The sequence below is a fragment of the Grammomys surdaster genome, unplaced genomic scaffold (assembly GCF_004785775.1).
Source record: "Grammomys surdaster isolate TR1022 unplaced genomic scaffold, NIH_TR_1.0 126076, whole genome shotgun sequence".
Lineage (NCBI taxonomy): Eukaryota > Metazoa > Chordata > Mammalia > Rodentia > Muridae > Grammomys > Grammomys surdaster.
The window spans coordinates 7,307,629-7,324,171 of record NW_021620885.1 but is presented as its reverse complement, the minus strand read 5'-3'; the positions used below and the strand labels follow the sequence as shown (position 1 = coordinate 7,324,171).

The 16,543-nt window shown below is 38.0% G+C and overlaps 1 protein-coding gene across 4 annotated transcripts in view; it reads left to right on the top strand.

Annotated features, from left to right (window-relative positions):
* The first annotated feature begins 108 nt into the window (after positions 1-108).
* Ppip5k2 (diphosphoinositol pentakisphosphate kinase 2) overlaps positions 109-16,543 on the top strand; it is a 63,650-nt gene continuing 47,215 nt past the window's right edge. For all 4 annotated transcript variants that reach the window (XM_028755679.1, XM_028755678.1, XM_028755677.1 and 1 more), the window contains exons 1-6: positions 109-308; positions 9,687-10,083; positions 11,983-12,178; positions 14,391-14,481; positions 15,376-15,461; positions 16,157-16,311. In XM_028755679.1, the coding sequence (XP_028611512.1) occupies positions 9,970-10,083; positions 11,983-12,178; positions 14,391-14,481; positions 15,376-15,461; positions 16,157-16,311 (642 nt within the window). In that variant the 5' untranslated portion in view covers positions 109-308; positions 9,687-9,969. The remainder of the gene's footprint in view (positions 309-9,686; positions 10,084-11,982; positions 12,179-14,390; positions 14,482-15,375; positions 15,462-16,156; positions 16,312-16,543) is intronic.

Genomic DNA, 16,543 nt, shown 5'->3' with positions numbered 1-16,543 from the left:
TCGGGTGGGCGCTGTGGAACAGGAAGGCTCTAGCGGATCGTTGGTCCGCCGGAAACTGTTCTGGCCGGTGCAGTTTCCATGTGAGACCTGTGGAGGGCGGGCAGGGAAGAGGCGTGTCCGCGGCTCCTGAGGTGTACCCGTGCCAGCCGTTCCGCTGCTGCTGGAGAGGGAAGATCCAGGTCCACGCCTCCAAGAGCCGCCTCTGCACGAACATCCTACCCTTGCCCCCGCAACTAAAGGGGAGGAACCGAAACCTGGATGGGCTCAAGCATCTTCCACAGATCGCTTGATGACCGCAGCCGTGGCAGGTGAGGACCCGGACATCCGACATCTATCGGAGCCAGAGGCTCACCGCCGCCCCCAGGTGTTTGCTTTGTCTCCGCTCCACTCTGCCGAGCTTAGACACGTGCTCTTGCAAGAGCCACGAACAGTCGCGAACAGCAGTGTGGTTTTGGACGAGTGACAGTACAACCCGAGGGTCCTTTTTAGGTTTGATCTCTTCTCCACTTCCCGCGTCGCTTCCTCTTTTCACTTCTAGAGTTTGAAAAGCCCAAAGTTGCAGTCCAGCTAGTAGGGAGCTATCCAAGTTCTCTTTGTATTTGGATCTCCTTCCACCGAGGTGTGAAGCGTTGTTTGGGTTCTTCGGTGCGGAGAAGTGTCTGTTTCATTCCCAGTTCTTCGCTCTGTCTTTGCTTTCCACACCCACTTCCAAAGAACAAAAGCACTGAGTGCTGCAGCATTTGCACTGTAAGATACGAGGTTGCAGGTCAACGCCGCACCCGCCGCTCCTTATCGATTAGACAGCTTTGCGTCCTTCTGTGTAGGTAATGACCTTTGGATCTCATCTTCGAGGTTTTGGCAACTTCCTGAGAGTTACCATTCTTAGAGTTTCGTAGTAATGGTCGTTTTGCTTTCTGCGTCCTGGAAGACCTGAAAGACTTAGCTGTAGAAATAGGAAGCATGGCTGACTTCAGCATTAGCGTCCAAGCCTACACCAGAGCAGGATTTTGTTTCGGTATTACGGTTTTGTTTTTTTCTTTTTTTAACTGAAATCTGTGGTCTTAGAGCAATAATATAACGATAGCTGCTATTAATGTGTAACTTTACCACATGCTTTGCACATATATTCATTCTTTCAAGAGTCCTGTGAAGGTTGTTAGGTTATTATATTTTTAAACTGAAAAATGGAAAATTAGTGATGTTGTGTAACTTACCCTGGTAACAGTTTGCCATGGGTAAACCTTTGAGTGTTTAGTAGAAACTAGATTCGAATCCAACATCTGTATTCTATTGTCCCGCCATTGCACTGGTTATTCCAGTTTCTTCACTAACATTATCAGGGTGTGCTTCACTAACATTATCCATAGTGTTCCTGTGTGTGTGTGTGTGTGTGTGTGTAAAACAAATGACAGTCATGATCTCTGTACAACTTCTGTATGTGATGTAGAATTAAATATTTCAGACTGCTGATGAATGTTTTTTCTCCAGCATAGGCTATTTTTTTGTAAAAGCAAGTGGTAAAGCTGATAAACAGAAGGCTCAAAATTGTACAATCAAAGCTTGTGAAGTTTTAAGTAATTATAAGTGTATTAAATTGAACAATTGATAGAATATTGAATCTAATACTAGACATAGGAGTAGTTCATTCAGTCTTTCCGATAATTTGAAATGTTTGATAATTAAAAACAAAACCCTGAACTCCCACAGAAACAGATCACTGGGAAAGGTATTTATGGAGCACAAGGAGATGGAAAGGTTAAGAAATATGTTTGAGGTTTGGTAGATGCATGAGAATAGTCTGGCAAGCATTCTTTGAAGTCTTCCAGTTTATTTCAAGGAGAATAGGAACTTCCTCTAAGATGGCTATAAATTCCAAACCAAAGAGCTAACTCAGCAGAAAGGTAAATTCCAGGCAGAAGGGCTGACTCAGCAGAAAGAGGTATACCTTTTGAAGAGGGAGGGGAATCAAATCAATCATTGCCAAAGTTGTATGGAACTTGGAGCTGTCTTGGTTCATGTAATCAAAAAACTATTCTAGTTTGCCTTTCCTAGCAGGAAGAAGCCAGTATTTAACACTTTTAATGTAACTTCTTCCTAGTGTCTTGGAATTTAGCTATCATTTATAATAATGTTTCCATTGGAAAATGCTTTGGGATCTCAGGAAAACCGGTTATGTATTTTGTCGTTGAACAGCAGTTGTTGGAGCTCCAGTTTCCTTTTTTTTTTTTGGAGTGGAAATTTACTAATTCCGTGGCTGGACTTCTGGATTGTAGTGGAACCTATGGGAAGATAGCTTGGGAGACATGTGTAAGGAAGCTCTAAATACTGTACAGGATTGATGGCTTATTCAGGGTGATTTAAGGAAGAGGCAGCTCTAGCCAGAATGAGTAAACATGTGAGAGAGAGGACTGTTTGTCCAGGGCAGTAGGTAGTCCAGTCTAGAGCAGCCAAGTAAGACTGGAGCCGTGTAAAAAGGTCTCCACAAAGACCATCACAAGAGGATCTGAGCAGGCAGCCTTTGCCAGGAGGCACATTCTGAGCTGAGTTGCTTATGTTTGGTTTTTTGCCAGTTAAAGTCAGAAAAGTCTTCCTTACAACCACAGTTAGCCGGTTATAGGAACAGCTAATGTTTACAGAGTCCTTACTGCATTCTAGCTGTTCTGGCTGCCTGTGTGCTCATTTAATCTTTAAAACTGTCTTCGATGTATAACCGAGTTCTGTCTGCTGCCTAGAGCTCTTCAGTAATTTTGGGGCGGGGAGCAAGAGTTAAAGTTAATCTTGCTAGCGTGGAGCAGTTCTTAAAGTGAGGCTCCAGCAGTGTCAGCATCTCCTTGGAGGCTCAGGAAGGCAGAGGACTGGGCTCAAAGCTAGACTTGACAGTTGAGTAGCTCCACCAAGTGCTTCTCATAGATGGTAAGGTCTCCTAGTTGCCGCGTGGCATGTGTGGAAACTAGTTAACTGAAAACACATTTCAATTTTTAACTAGTGTTAAGTCTTTTATATTTTTTTTGCACACATCTCAAACCTAGTTTGCTGTCTGTTCATTAAAATACAAATTCTCTACTTAAGAATTCCTGATCAAAGGTTTTTGTAATAGGCCAGTAATGTGTTTATTATTATGATGTAACCACTCTATTTGGGGACCGTTGCTACAAAAGCAAACTAAAGAAAGGTTCAATTCTGATATTTGAATAATCCATGGATATTTCACATTAGGCATTTACTATCACTGGAACTTGTGACTGAACATGGATCAAATTGTTGAGTATTGTGCAATGCTATGGCCATAGTCAGTTGTAGGATTCCAAGTGAAATAATCATGAGAATGTTCTAGATCTCCTCAGATTAGCCTTAAATTTCATTTTGTTGGGAACCATATACCACATGAGAGGGGAAAAATACTTCATATTTTCATAGAATTTATTGAATATCTACAATATAATAAAGAACAATAAAGTTCTGTTTTGTTGGTGGTGGTTGTTCTTATATTTGTGTTGTTGTTGCTGTTCTTGTTGTTGCTTGGATTTGTGACCTTAGATTTAAACAGAACTGGCTTTGCACTTTTTTATTAATTATGTGATAACTGATTGATTAATATAGATTATTGAAACACTTGAGCCTCACCTGTTCAGTACTATTGAAATGATAAACATTTATCTATGTACTTCAAATACTTATAAATAATCCAAAGATGATTGAGGGATCATTCATTTGGGAAGTAGTTATTGCTTCCTATCTTTTTTTTTTTTACATTAAGACATCTATTGAAAATGTATCATAGACAAATCTAAAGATAGTGCTGCTCATTACCTGAGGCGGGCATTAAAGCCATCTGAGTGGCTCAGACAATGTCTTAGCATGCCTGAACCTGCATTTATTGTTGAGCAACATGTTAGGAAGCCCTGCATCTAAAACCTATTTTTATATTTTGGAGAGTTATATACACCCCAGGCTATTCTATAATAAGACGATTGTAGGTAACCAAGATCAAATGAATGATGAAATCTTGGAAGCTGGTAAAGTTTGTGAAGGAGTACTTACTATTCGAGATAAGCCAAGCACTGGTCAGATGGAGACTCTGCTTCTTCAGCTTATATCCTTTTTTGTTATAGGAGTCCACTGGCTGGTTTGTGTGTCAACTTACACAAGCTGGAGTTATCACCAAGAAGGAGCCTCCCTTGAAAAAATACCTCCATTAGATCCAGCTGTAAGGCATTTTCTCAATTAGTGATCAAGGGTGGGAGGGCCCAGCCCATTGTGGGTGGTGCCATCTCTGGGTTGGTAGTCTTGGGTTCTATAAGAATGCAAGCTGAGCAAGCCAGGGGAAGCAAGCCAGTAAGTAACATCCTTCCATGGCCTCTGCATCAGCTCCTGCTTCCTGACTTCCTTTGGTGATGAACAGCAGTGTGGAAGTGTAAGCTGAATAAACCCTTTGCTCCCCAACTTGTTTCTTGGTCATGATGTTTTGTACAGGAATAGAAATCCTGACTAAGACAAATTGGTACCAGCATAGTGGAGTATCCCTGTGACAACCTGAACATGCTGTTGTTTGGAGGAATGTGGATTTTGGGGCTTTGGAAAGCAGTGGAATGCTTAAAGTTGGGCTTAATGGTCTATCCTATGGAATATGGAAGATGTTGCTACTGGGTATGAATTGAACTGTGCAGACCTGGCCCAAGAGGTTTTAGTGAAGAAGAATTTCAGAATGTAGTCTAGAGACTGTTTTTGTGGTATTTTGGTGAAGAATGTGGCTACTTTTTGCCCTTGTCTGAAGAGTTGCCTGAGGCTAAGGTGAAGAGACTCAGACTAATTGCATTGACAAAGGAAGTCTCAGAATCGCCCACCCATCATAGACTTTGTTTTTTGGTTAAGTCTCAAGAAGAAGATTTTAAATGAGTGTAGCAAGCTTAGAAAGGAAAAACATAAAACACATGGTTCGAATATTAAAGGGGCACCAGGAAGTGAAATGGAGCCAAATCCTGTGTTCTAGGAGATAGCAAATTAAGGGAGTGGGACTTTGGCACAAGATCCTACCTAGCTAAATTTAGACCCAGGGATGGTGGTGCAGATCTGTAATCCCAGGGGATAAAAAGCCAAGCAAATCTCTGAGTTCAAGGCCAGCCTGAGAGAGCAAGTTCTAGGTGAAGAAAAGCTTAAATCCAGGCATGATGGTACATTCCTTTAATCCTAGGAGACAGACAAACAGATCTCTGAGTTCAAGGTCAATCTACAGAGCAAGATCCAGGACAGCCAAGCTTAGACAGTGAAGGAGTTGGAAAAGAGGAAGCTAGTGATAATGGAATAGAACATCGGGGCTATGTTCCAGCTCCAGCAAGCAGCAGACCTTAGCAGATTCGGGCATGTGACTCTGGCATTATACTGAAGAAAAGAAAGAGACTATTGGGACAATTGATGCTGGTTCGCTGGAACTAAAAAATTAGTGATGATTAAGAAGGGACCAGCATCATTGAGGTGAAATCTTCTGGGAAATGTTTTCTGAGAACACAAAGAAGTTGTGTTCCAGAGATAGCCAAAGGTTGTACCTCGTGCTGCAGCTGTATTTGGTAATGTTTAAGAGTCACCTGGGTGGTACTGGATTTGAAGACATGAAGGGGTCATGAAGAGCAGCTGAGGCTCAGCACTGTGAGAGGCTATGGAAGGTCATTGGTAAAGGTACAGCCCCATTTGCAGTTGACAGCCCAGGACTGAAGGGGTCATGCAAAGGAATTGAGGCTTGGCACCATGAAGAGAACCTATGAGAGGCTATTGGTGAAGCCTAGTTGCAGCAGAAGACCCCAGAGTATTGGAGATGCCAGTACCATGGCTGATCACCAAGAACAGCATTGGCAGTGGAGTGGATCAAAGTGCTACAGAGGGCAAAGCTGGAGAAGTGATGCCACCCCTTTAGAGGAGCCTAGTAGGCCATGTGTGGATCCCAGACACTGAAACAAGAAGCTGTAACATTGAAGTTGCCTTGGAGACCCCAAGATGTTTGAGATGCCAGAACCATGGGTTATCTATCTACTGAGGAAAGCTGCTAACAAGGAGTGGAACCAGCCCAGGAGAAAGAAGTTTGTTGCAGACAACAAAGATGAAAAGGAGTTGGAGATCTGAAGACTGCTTTGACATCAGCCAAGAGATTCAGCGTTTGGAGTTTGCCCAGCTGGTTTCCTGTCTTGCTTTGAGGATTACAATTTAGTGATTGGATGAATTGCAGAAGAGACTTTGAACTTTGGACTTTTACCATTGTTGAGACTGCTATAGACTATGGGGACTTTAGAAGTTGGACTAAATGTATTTTTTATTATGCTATGTTTAGGTGTGGTCATATGTTTGGACAAGCCTATGGGGGCCAGGAAGTGGAATGTGATGGTTTGTATATGCTTTGCCCAGAGAGTGGCATGATTAGAAGAAGGTGTAGCCCTGTTGAAGTAGGTGTGTCACTGTTTGTGTGGGCTTTAATACCCTAGTCCTAGCTGCCTGGAAGTCAGTATCCTGCTAGCAGCCTTCAGATGAAGATGTAGATCTCTCAGCTCCTCCTGTACCATTCCTGCCTGGATGCTGCCATGCTCCTGCTTTGATGATAATGGACTGAACCTCTGACCCTGTAAGCCAGACCCAATTAAATATCCTTATAAGACTTGCCTTGGTCATGGCATGTGTTCACTGCAGTAAAACCCTAAGTAAGACAAGAAGATAGACTGATTTTCTGTACTATCAATGGTGCACAGTCATGAAAATGGTGAACATGTGTTTCTCTTCCTGCTGCTTCTGTTCTTTCCATTTTCTTTTCTCTTTCATGGCTACTTGTTGGAATTGCTTGAAAAACCTTAAATGGTGGAGTCCTACTCAAACATGTTAATTGAGATGGAGTACGTCCAGAATTTAGAGTACAGATATCTTTAATGTATGAATATATATTTAGCCCTTATGTAGGATATGACAGGTACAGTTTACATAGAAGTAAATTGAGGGCCCAAGAGTTCAAATACAATTTTAAAGGACAAGAATATAACATTGGTATCTTGACTCCTAAGTTCATATTTCTAAGCACTAATTGTTCAGCTTTTAATAGAATTATAGAAAAATAAATGAAAGCCTCACCCAGCCTTATATTTTACGGAGGGATAATTGTTCTGCCTGCCATTCAAACAAAATTCTTCACTGTCTAACCTCTTCTTCCTCACCTGCTTTCTCAGGTGTAGTTCAGAAAATGATTTTACCCTCAGTACTCTGAATGCACCTTTGTTCCATCTTTAACATCATATTCTCCACTTTTTCCTTGGCTAGTCTTTGAACACAGGAAATACACTAAGTATACTTGTGCTTTAATATTTCAGGTTCTTGCCCCACATGATCTCAATGTATCACCCTCTGGCTTTGATCCAGTGTCATGTGATCAGAGATGACTTCCTGACATGTGCTCCTTCATTGGCTCATCTACCCCTGTCTTTCTCCAGTCATTATAGAAGACCAGGTTCTAGGGCATACGCTTACAGTTGTGTAGAGGACATGAACTCTTGTCATCTGGGCAGCATTAAAGACTCAACTGAACTTCCTAAGAGATGTGTGCTTTGGAAGTGGGGCAGCAGATCAGCTACTAACCCATGTTGTTTGGGGAGAAAAATCAAAGTGATGTACATGCCTTCACCCCTTGTTATCTTTGATGATTTCTGCTCCCAATGTCAGCTATTCATTGAAAGAGTGGTATGAAATACAAACCCGTAAGTTGTTTGCTTGTTTGCCTTTAAGATTTACTTATGTATTTAATATAGATGGATGTTTTTTGTCTGCATGGTGTGTATGTCTACACACCAGAAGAGGCATCGAATCCCATGAGACTACCCTGTGATCTGCCATGGAGGTACTGGGAATTGAACTCAGAACCTATGGAAGACCACCCAGTGCTATTGATTACTAAGCCATCTCTCCAACCCTGCAAACCAGTATTTTCCAAATAGCAATAATAATTATATTTCTGCCACTGGTCATTGTCTTCTTGACTGGGTTTTTCAAAAAGTTTACATTTATATAATTCTAGGCATTTCACAAAGAATATTTAAATGGGGGGAAAACCAGAAAACAACAACAACAGCAAAAAATAGCCCTATAGCACTACCTCTAAAATGAGGTTATTACATAAGTCATTTTTGTTAGGATACTTAAACTAGGGATATATTGTTTAACCTTAAGTGATTCTATAAGAAGTAAATAGTATTTATTGAATTAATACATTTATTTATTTATATCAACAGATATCCTTCAGTATTCCTTTAGATATTCATGTTATGTTAGTAAATATAGGTTTATTAAGTGTTTCTGTGTGACGTACTATGCTACCTCAGTCTTCACAGTTAGAGGCCGTTGGTATACTCTCATTCTCTCTCTCTCTCTCTCTCTCTCTCTCTCTCTCTTCTCTCTCTCTCTCTCTCTCTTGTTGGTATACTCTCATTCTCTCTCTCTCTCTCTCACACACACACACACACACACACACACACACACAGCTGAGGGGGTGGATAGATTCAGAAATGCTAACATAAGTTGTTAGTTGTTGGTAATAGATTGGTATAGGTGACTCCAAGCAAAGGCTCTTTCTGCTACTAAAGTATTTGATATGTTTAATGGAAAGAAGATAAACACAGGCCCCAAGGATGGATTTAGTGTAACTGCAAAGCCGAGCTGAACTGATCTGCTGTGAAGTTACCGAAGGTTGTGGATTTTTTTCTTAATAAGAAACACTTTTTAATATTAAATAGTGTAGTGAAGTAAAAACAAAAAGCATTTTTAATGAATAAATTATTTCTTCTTTCAGGTCTAATTGTAAGTGATTTCAACTTTCCTAACAATTTTCTAAAGCCAAAGCTTACTGAGTAAACTGATTGTATTTTATGTTTTATTGAAAGCTACGAGTTAAACTTTAATCAGGCTTCTAGAAATAAAAGTTTTGTATTGTGCTTTGTACATCTATCTAGCATATTGTTTAATTTTAATATCACCAGTCATTAAATGAAGTATTTGATATACAATTTCGTCTTGGCAAATAACTAATTTTAATATCAGCAGTGTTCAAATACATGTAAATAGCTTTGTAAGGAATAGTTTGAGATTATTCCATTAGCATATGATAGCTAACTCATGGATTTTCATGTTGGATTTTTATATGGGAGTGTCATTGAATCACATACAGTTTCTGGACAAGCATATTATATAAGGAGGCTGTAGAAATTTTTCTAGGCTTGCTGTCGTAATTGTTCTAGATTTGCTAAATAGTTTTAAGCCCTCAGTTTGAGAAGAGCTGAATGAAGTCTTGTTTTCAGTTCACTGATTAATACAGAAAAGCTGTGTTTTGTCTGTCTTTGTCTACTCCTTTCAGATACTTCAGGACCGAAGGTTTGACTTTTTAACAAAATTTTGTTTTATAATTTACATCATTTTCTCATCAGGTACTTTTTGGATTTGAATTGAGTATGGTCTTTTTGTCATGTTGTGTCATCTTATCCACTTGCTCTGATATATTTTTCTGGACTATAATCTTCATTACTTGATTTTATGCAGGGAGATAGATTATTGTTTTGGTGGTCTTTGTCAAGTTACTGGACCTGATTTTCTAATATTATTTAAAATTATTTTTTTGTGAGTATTTTTGAAGAACTCGCCTGAAATTAACTGCCTGCGTTGTGTTTTAGGTAAAAGGAGGATAACTATTCCAACCCAGGCAATCAGCAGCCTCATTGTCCTTGCGTTTTAAACTGCAACAGCAACTGGGAGTTCAACAATGAAGCAATGATATCTGAGAACAAAGGCGCACTGGCCAACTAAATGTCAGCACATTTCATGTGATCGTGTGAAAACGCTGCAGCAGACCTGAGTGTCAGCTGGCAGAGCGAGAATGTGTTCTTCTGACACCATTTATATAAAGCAGCTTTAGTATAGATTATTTAAACTTTATGTATATCAAATTGAAGAAAAATGAGTGAAGCCCCCAGATTCTTTGTTGGGCCTGAAGATGCAGAAATCAATCCTGGAAACTATCGCCGCTTCTTCCACCATGCTGATGAAGACGAGGAGGAGGAGGATGAGTCTGTAAGTTGTTTCTTGCTTTCGTGTTAAACCAGTGCAGTGCAGAATGTTCATTGATTACTCCTAATACAAATGAATACTGTGATTTTTAAATAAGACTACTTTTTAATGTGCAAATTTGTTTTAAAACGTCTTAAATTAAAAAAGTATAAGTAATATGACTAACAGGATATTAAACAGTGTAATGAAGGTAGCTAGCAATAAGACCCTTACGTCGTTTAATGACAGTTTAGAGTTGCTGTAAGATACTAAGGAACTAATTAAGTTTAAGATGTTCTGCAAGACCATCTGAAAGGCTGCATGTGTGTAAGACACTAATGTATCCAGTGTCCTGTGCGTCCTGTCGCATAGAGATGGAGGACATCTGTTAACATTCAATTCCTTGTTGTAGTGCTCACTGTGTGTCCTAGCTCTCATTCTCCTTGCCCTCAGGCAGAGACTATTCTGTTTTGGGAACTGATTTGAAATGCAGACATAAACTATATGTTGATTTTTTTCTCTTGAATATCAAATTAAAAATAGTATCTCATTTTAAAAGAAAAACCTGTCTTGCTTGGTAAGAGTGGTAAGATCGAAATGCCATCGTGATTAGACAGTTATTTGTGTCTGTGAGAAGAGCAGAACTGTTTATAGAGAAGTCACTGAGGGCGTGCCTTTGAGGGCTATGTGGAGTCAAACTCTTTCAACCTCCTGTCAGGAGACGTTTTTTCTGTAGCAGTGATGTTCTCACTAAGCAACTGTGGGTGAGCCTTGATCATCCCGAGGAAATAAGTCCTCCACAGATATTCTTGTCACAAACTTTATTGGAGCTGTGAGAAATAACCAGTAGAGTTGACCTATGAAATCTTTATTAGAAAGGTGATAGTGAGCCCTTTCAAGATTCTTGATGAGGATTAAAATGAACAGGGACCTTAAGTTGGACGATGGGGGAAGTCAGAGATAGGATATTCCAGAATGGTTGCTATTATATTGTCTGATTTATTATCAATTCTAATACTCATTTGAACTCCAGTTTTCATGTTAGAAGAGTCAATGTAGAATTATTTTTCTAAATGTAAAAAGAAAAGAACAATTTAATCCCCAAATTTTTATTGCTACATTTAAGGGGAAGTTTTATCAACCACCTTTGAACATCTTTATATAGTGTTGTATAAAATACATAAAGTCATGAAAGAGAAAAGAACTAGATGCAGCCTTATGTGGTTGATAGAACTCTTAAGCTCTGGAATGAAAAGGCCAAGATGAAGTGCAAAGAATCAACAATAAATATAACAGAATTTTGTGAGCTAGAGGTCCTCAGTATGTTACTGTTGATATGCTGTGTGCATTCAAGTTTGAACGTTGATTTGGTTACAAGTACAAAGATTAACGAGATCATTAAGTAGGAATGCCAAGGAGGAATGTTTGAGGGAGTGTCAAAGTTCATTGGCATTTAGCAGTGAGCCTTTCTCTAAGTTCAGAAAGCTATCTGTGACCAGCTAATGTCCCAGCTCAGTCTATGAGAAGACTTAATACTGTGCAGCTTTATAGTTGGAAATGCATTTGATTTTAAACAACAGAATTCTTTATCTGCCTCTTATTGGACTTTTTAGTTGGAATAGATGGAGCTTTGTATTTTTCTGCCTGAAGATAATTAAGTAAATGCTGGAAGCAGGTGAAGAAGAAATGTTTTTTGTATTTTAAACTTAATTCAAAACAGTAGCAATATGCTGAAGATGTTTTTTATTAAAATTTATTTTAATTGTAAAGTATTATAAGTGATAGAATTTTGCTGACTTCAGTAGTGAATATGTCAGTTTTACTGATTCCTATCCCAAGTCTACTTCTGAAAAGAAACTTCAATAGCAATATTTTAGAACTCCTATTAGGACAACCTGTCATCCTGTTTTCTTTCTGTTTTAGCCACCAGAAAGGCAGATTGTGGTTGGAATATGTTCCATGGCAAAGAAATCCAAATCCAAACCCATGAAGGAAATTCTGGAACGGATCTCGTTGTTTAAATACATCACAGTAGTAGTTTTTGAAGAGGAAGTTATTTTGAATGAACCCGTGGAAAACTGGCCTTTATGTGATTGTCTTATTTCTTTCCATTCTAAAGGTATTGGAAGGTGGAAGGGGTGTTTTATCCTATCTGATTGTAGAAATAATACATACTTATTGTAGAGTATTAGATAAATGAGAAATGAAGCTAACTCACAGATAAGGGATGTTAACATTTTGATATATTTCTTTCTAATTTTTTTCTTCTCAACGTGTTTTTTCAAAGTTTAGTGTCGTAGTTACATGTAGCTTTACATTTAGCTTTTCTTAGATTTTATCAAATTTTCCCACACCATATTTTTTTCATGGTGTATATTATATAAATGTATAACTTAGTTAACTAATAACCTAACATTTGGATAACTCTTAGTCTTCACTGTTAAAGTAAGGTTGTGATTAGCCCTTTTAATATATACCTTTGTTTGCACTTATCTGCAGATAAATGCTTGAATTATTAGAGATTTTAAGCCCTATATTTCTACCACATAGAAAGTAACCTGGTATTCTTTATAAGTGTGCATAGTTCATTTGTTAAGAACTTTCAATTAAAAATTTAGGGCTTCTTTGCCATTTTTAATTGAACGGCAATAGCAGTTAAGCTTAATTATTAATGTTATAGTAAAATACAATAATAAAAATTATTGCTGTCTATTTCTGAAAAATTTTTAAATTTTGTAAATTGCTTGTTTTTCCCATTAATAAGTTTGTAAGGTTTAGACTTTGTTTCTGAATTAATCATTACATTTTTAACCCCCCCACAATAGTTCTGTACTGTGCTAAATTTTTTTTCTGTATACTGGTAATGAAGATTGATTTTCATTTTTTAGTAAACATAGTCTGATCTTGGTTAGCTGAGGCTTTTTTCTTGAAAAATTTTTAAATTTTCTGACATGAAAGTGTTCTTCTTTTACTGTTAGTTACATGGTTCTTTCTGTGAAAGCTATTAGCTCCTAAAAGCTCCCTGCTGTGTTTTAGGACATACTCTATATGTTATCTGTTGGCAAGAGACTATTTTCTCTTTAACCAACATGAAAGCAGGGACTGACTGATGGCACGTGCTTTCCATTTGCTCAGTTCTGGTCGGAAACTTGAATTCATGACATTGAAACCTTTACATGTGCAGAATGTGTTATAGAGTACAGCTGCTGCTTAATGCATTATTTAAAAATTAAGAGAAATTTAGGAAATCATTTTAACTGAACGTAGCTTTTTGATTAGAATTTTAATACTTAACATTTCTAAAATGTCATGTAGTGCTGCAGAAATGTAATGTCCTCAGGAAGGGTTGATGTTCATGGTTAAATCATACACCATCCTGCTGATTGGTTTTTATCTTCCATAGAGGAGATATTTGATGAGAGAATTGTCACTTAAGGACAATAAAATGTAGTATTCTTTGGGAGGTTATGCAGATTTTCTAAGTATCTTAAATACATTGAGAAGCTCTTCATTCTACCAGTGTCCTATTGGTTAGATGGTTGTCATGATCATTGACAACTGAGCTTGACTTTAGAGATAGGCAAGTCAACTTAACCTTACATAGCTAAACAGGCAGGATTTAAGCATGTTTTTATTTTTTTCAATCTGCTATGGTACATTGGAGAATTTTAGTGGTAATGTAGAGAGTAAAATATAATCTCTAAGATTTTTACAGTTTTTTCAAATGTATTGTAATCATATCTACATTTGACTCACTTTCATTACTATTAATCATTTTAGTAGTCTAGAGGCTTTAGTAGATTAGTTTTTATATCCTAAAGGTGACCCAGCTGCAGCATGCTTCTATTCATATCTTTATCTTTTGCACATTTTATTGTGTATAAATCCATTTTTGTTTTTGCTTCTATTTTTAAAGGTACTGTCAGCTAGTTCATATTTAGACATGAAAATGTCAAATAAAAGAGACATGTGTATTGAGAAGATTTTTAAAAATCAAGTGGTGTGAAACATTATTCAAAGATTTCTCTTTATATATGAAATTATCTTACCTTTCTATCAGGTATCTTTAAATAGTCAGATAACAGACTAATATAGTCAGTGACTTGGTGTGCCAGATCAATGATAATAACCCAGAAAAGTTATTTTAATAGTGTAAGTTAAATAAAAATGTACATACTTATTATTTCATATCTTTTATAGAATGTGGTTATGTACATAATGAAATTATTTTTTTAGGGGAGGTGACATAATTCAAGTTGATAATTAATAAATTTATAGATGCCAGCTTATCTTGAGATTGTACAGAATATGATAATAATATGTGTTCTTAGGATTTCCACTGGACAAAGCAGTTGCCTATGCAAAACTCAGGAATCCATTTGTAATCAATGACTTGAATATGCAGTATCTCATACAAGATAGGTGAGTGAAGTTGGCTGAACTAAGGGAAAAAGAAATCCACGCTTCCTTACTAATTAGTGTATGCTGACACAGCATCAGATGTTCTCACTTATGGTCATTGTATCCTTAAGAGAATACATTTATTAAGAAACTTTATCAATGAAGAACCTTGAGCACTGAGGAATCGTTCACTTAGTCACAGGTAGTTTCCTAAGTAGTGGGACAAGGAACTTGCTGACAGTTGCTTAATTTCCAAAGCCTACTAAACCGATCAGAATTGCAGTCTCTTGTCATGTGGCTGATGCCGACATAGCATTCATTCACTGGAACTGATGGTGTTTGTGGTGAAGTGTACCATTACAGCAGTTTGTTACTATACATCTTAACCTAGTGAGCAGATGAAGTTATGAAAGGGAGTGTGTTTGTCTGATTCATTTAGTTGGCATTTTGTTTTGGTAACTATATGGAGTGCTATTTTCCATGAGCATTCTACTTTTGTGTTATAACATGACATTACTTACATGGAAATACACATATGCTAATTTCACATGAGAGCAAAATCATTTTTCTCTCAACATTTTATGAATATTTTTCTATAGTATTAAATATTATTTTATGGTAAGGGTTTTAATCATTAGGCTATATTTTGTCTTTGTGATATTAGTCTTGCTTGACTATTTTTCTTCATGCATGTACATTCTTGTTTTAAAGTGTAGTCTTTTGGTATGCTACAAAAGACATTTTATATGCATTTTGGTGAATATTTTGTTAGGAGCAGTTTGATATTTGAAATATTTAGAAAAACAAAAAGGGTTAATATTTGAAGGTCCTGATAATTAAGATGATAACTACTTGTGTGGGAATATACTGAGTAGTGGAGAGCCAAACACTAAGGATGTCTCTCTGTTTCTTTAGAAGAGACGTTTATAGCATTCTTCAAGCTGAAGGCATCCTACTTCCTCGGTATGCGATTCTGAACCGTGATCCAAATAACCCGAAAGGTCAGAGAACTCAGCTCCCCAGCCTTCCTTTTGCTTCTTGACAGACTCTGTGTCACTCCCTACAATAACTAGAAAGAGTTTAGGAATTCATGATAGTCTATTTAATCGTTTATCTTAATGAATTAAATAGTTGTGGGCCTGTCGTGGCGGGGCATGCCTGGAATCCCAGTACTCAGAAGGGTAAGGCAGATTGATAGGGAATTCGATGTCAGAATCAGTATGTATTTAGTTCTGGGCCAGGCTGGCTTCACACTGTGAGACCCTGTGTCAGAAAAGAAAGCAAAACAAGACACTGAGCTAACTGGCTAAGTACTCTAGGAGCTATCTTCCTGGGTCTTATACATATAATTGTATATGTATGATCTGAGGGCTGACCATTGGGAACTGGATAATCATTTAGGAAGCTTATCCCTGGGAAGGCTAATTCTTACTCTCTCTGTAGTCATCAGTAGCCTCTTGTCCTTTGTCTCAGGCTAAGTGTTTTTCCTTGAGGCCCTGAGGATTGAGGCCAGGGCGTTGCACATACTATTCAGGCTATTTCTCTGCTGCTGTGCTACCTTAGCTCTGATTAATTTAGTCTGCTAAGGCTTAGCGTCATTTTGCTAGAAGCTTGAGAAGTACATTTTATTTTTGCTCTTATGATATTGCCTAGGTGATAGATCAGTGTCTGACTGGCAGCTATGCTTTGTGTTTAGAATGCAACCTGATTGAAGGAGAAGACCATGTCGAAGTGAATGGGGAAGTTTTCCAAAAGCCGTTTGTGGAAAAGCCCGTCAGTGCAGAAGACCACAATGTTTACATCTATTACCCAACATCCGCTGGGGGTGGAAGTCAGAGACTTTTCAGGAAGGTAAGCCTTTGAAATCTTCATTCTTCTATACATTTTATTAAAGCGTGTTAAAGGTCATAGGACTCTTAATAAACTAAGGTGAGATACTGAACTGTCATTGTCTAGAGGAAATTGATGAAACTGCGGTAATGCTGCTAAAATGTGTACTTTTCTGTTACTGTGATAAAACACCACAGCAAAAGTTACTTGGGAGGGAGGGAGGGAGGGAGGGAGGGAGGGAGGGAGGGAGGGA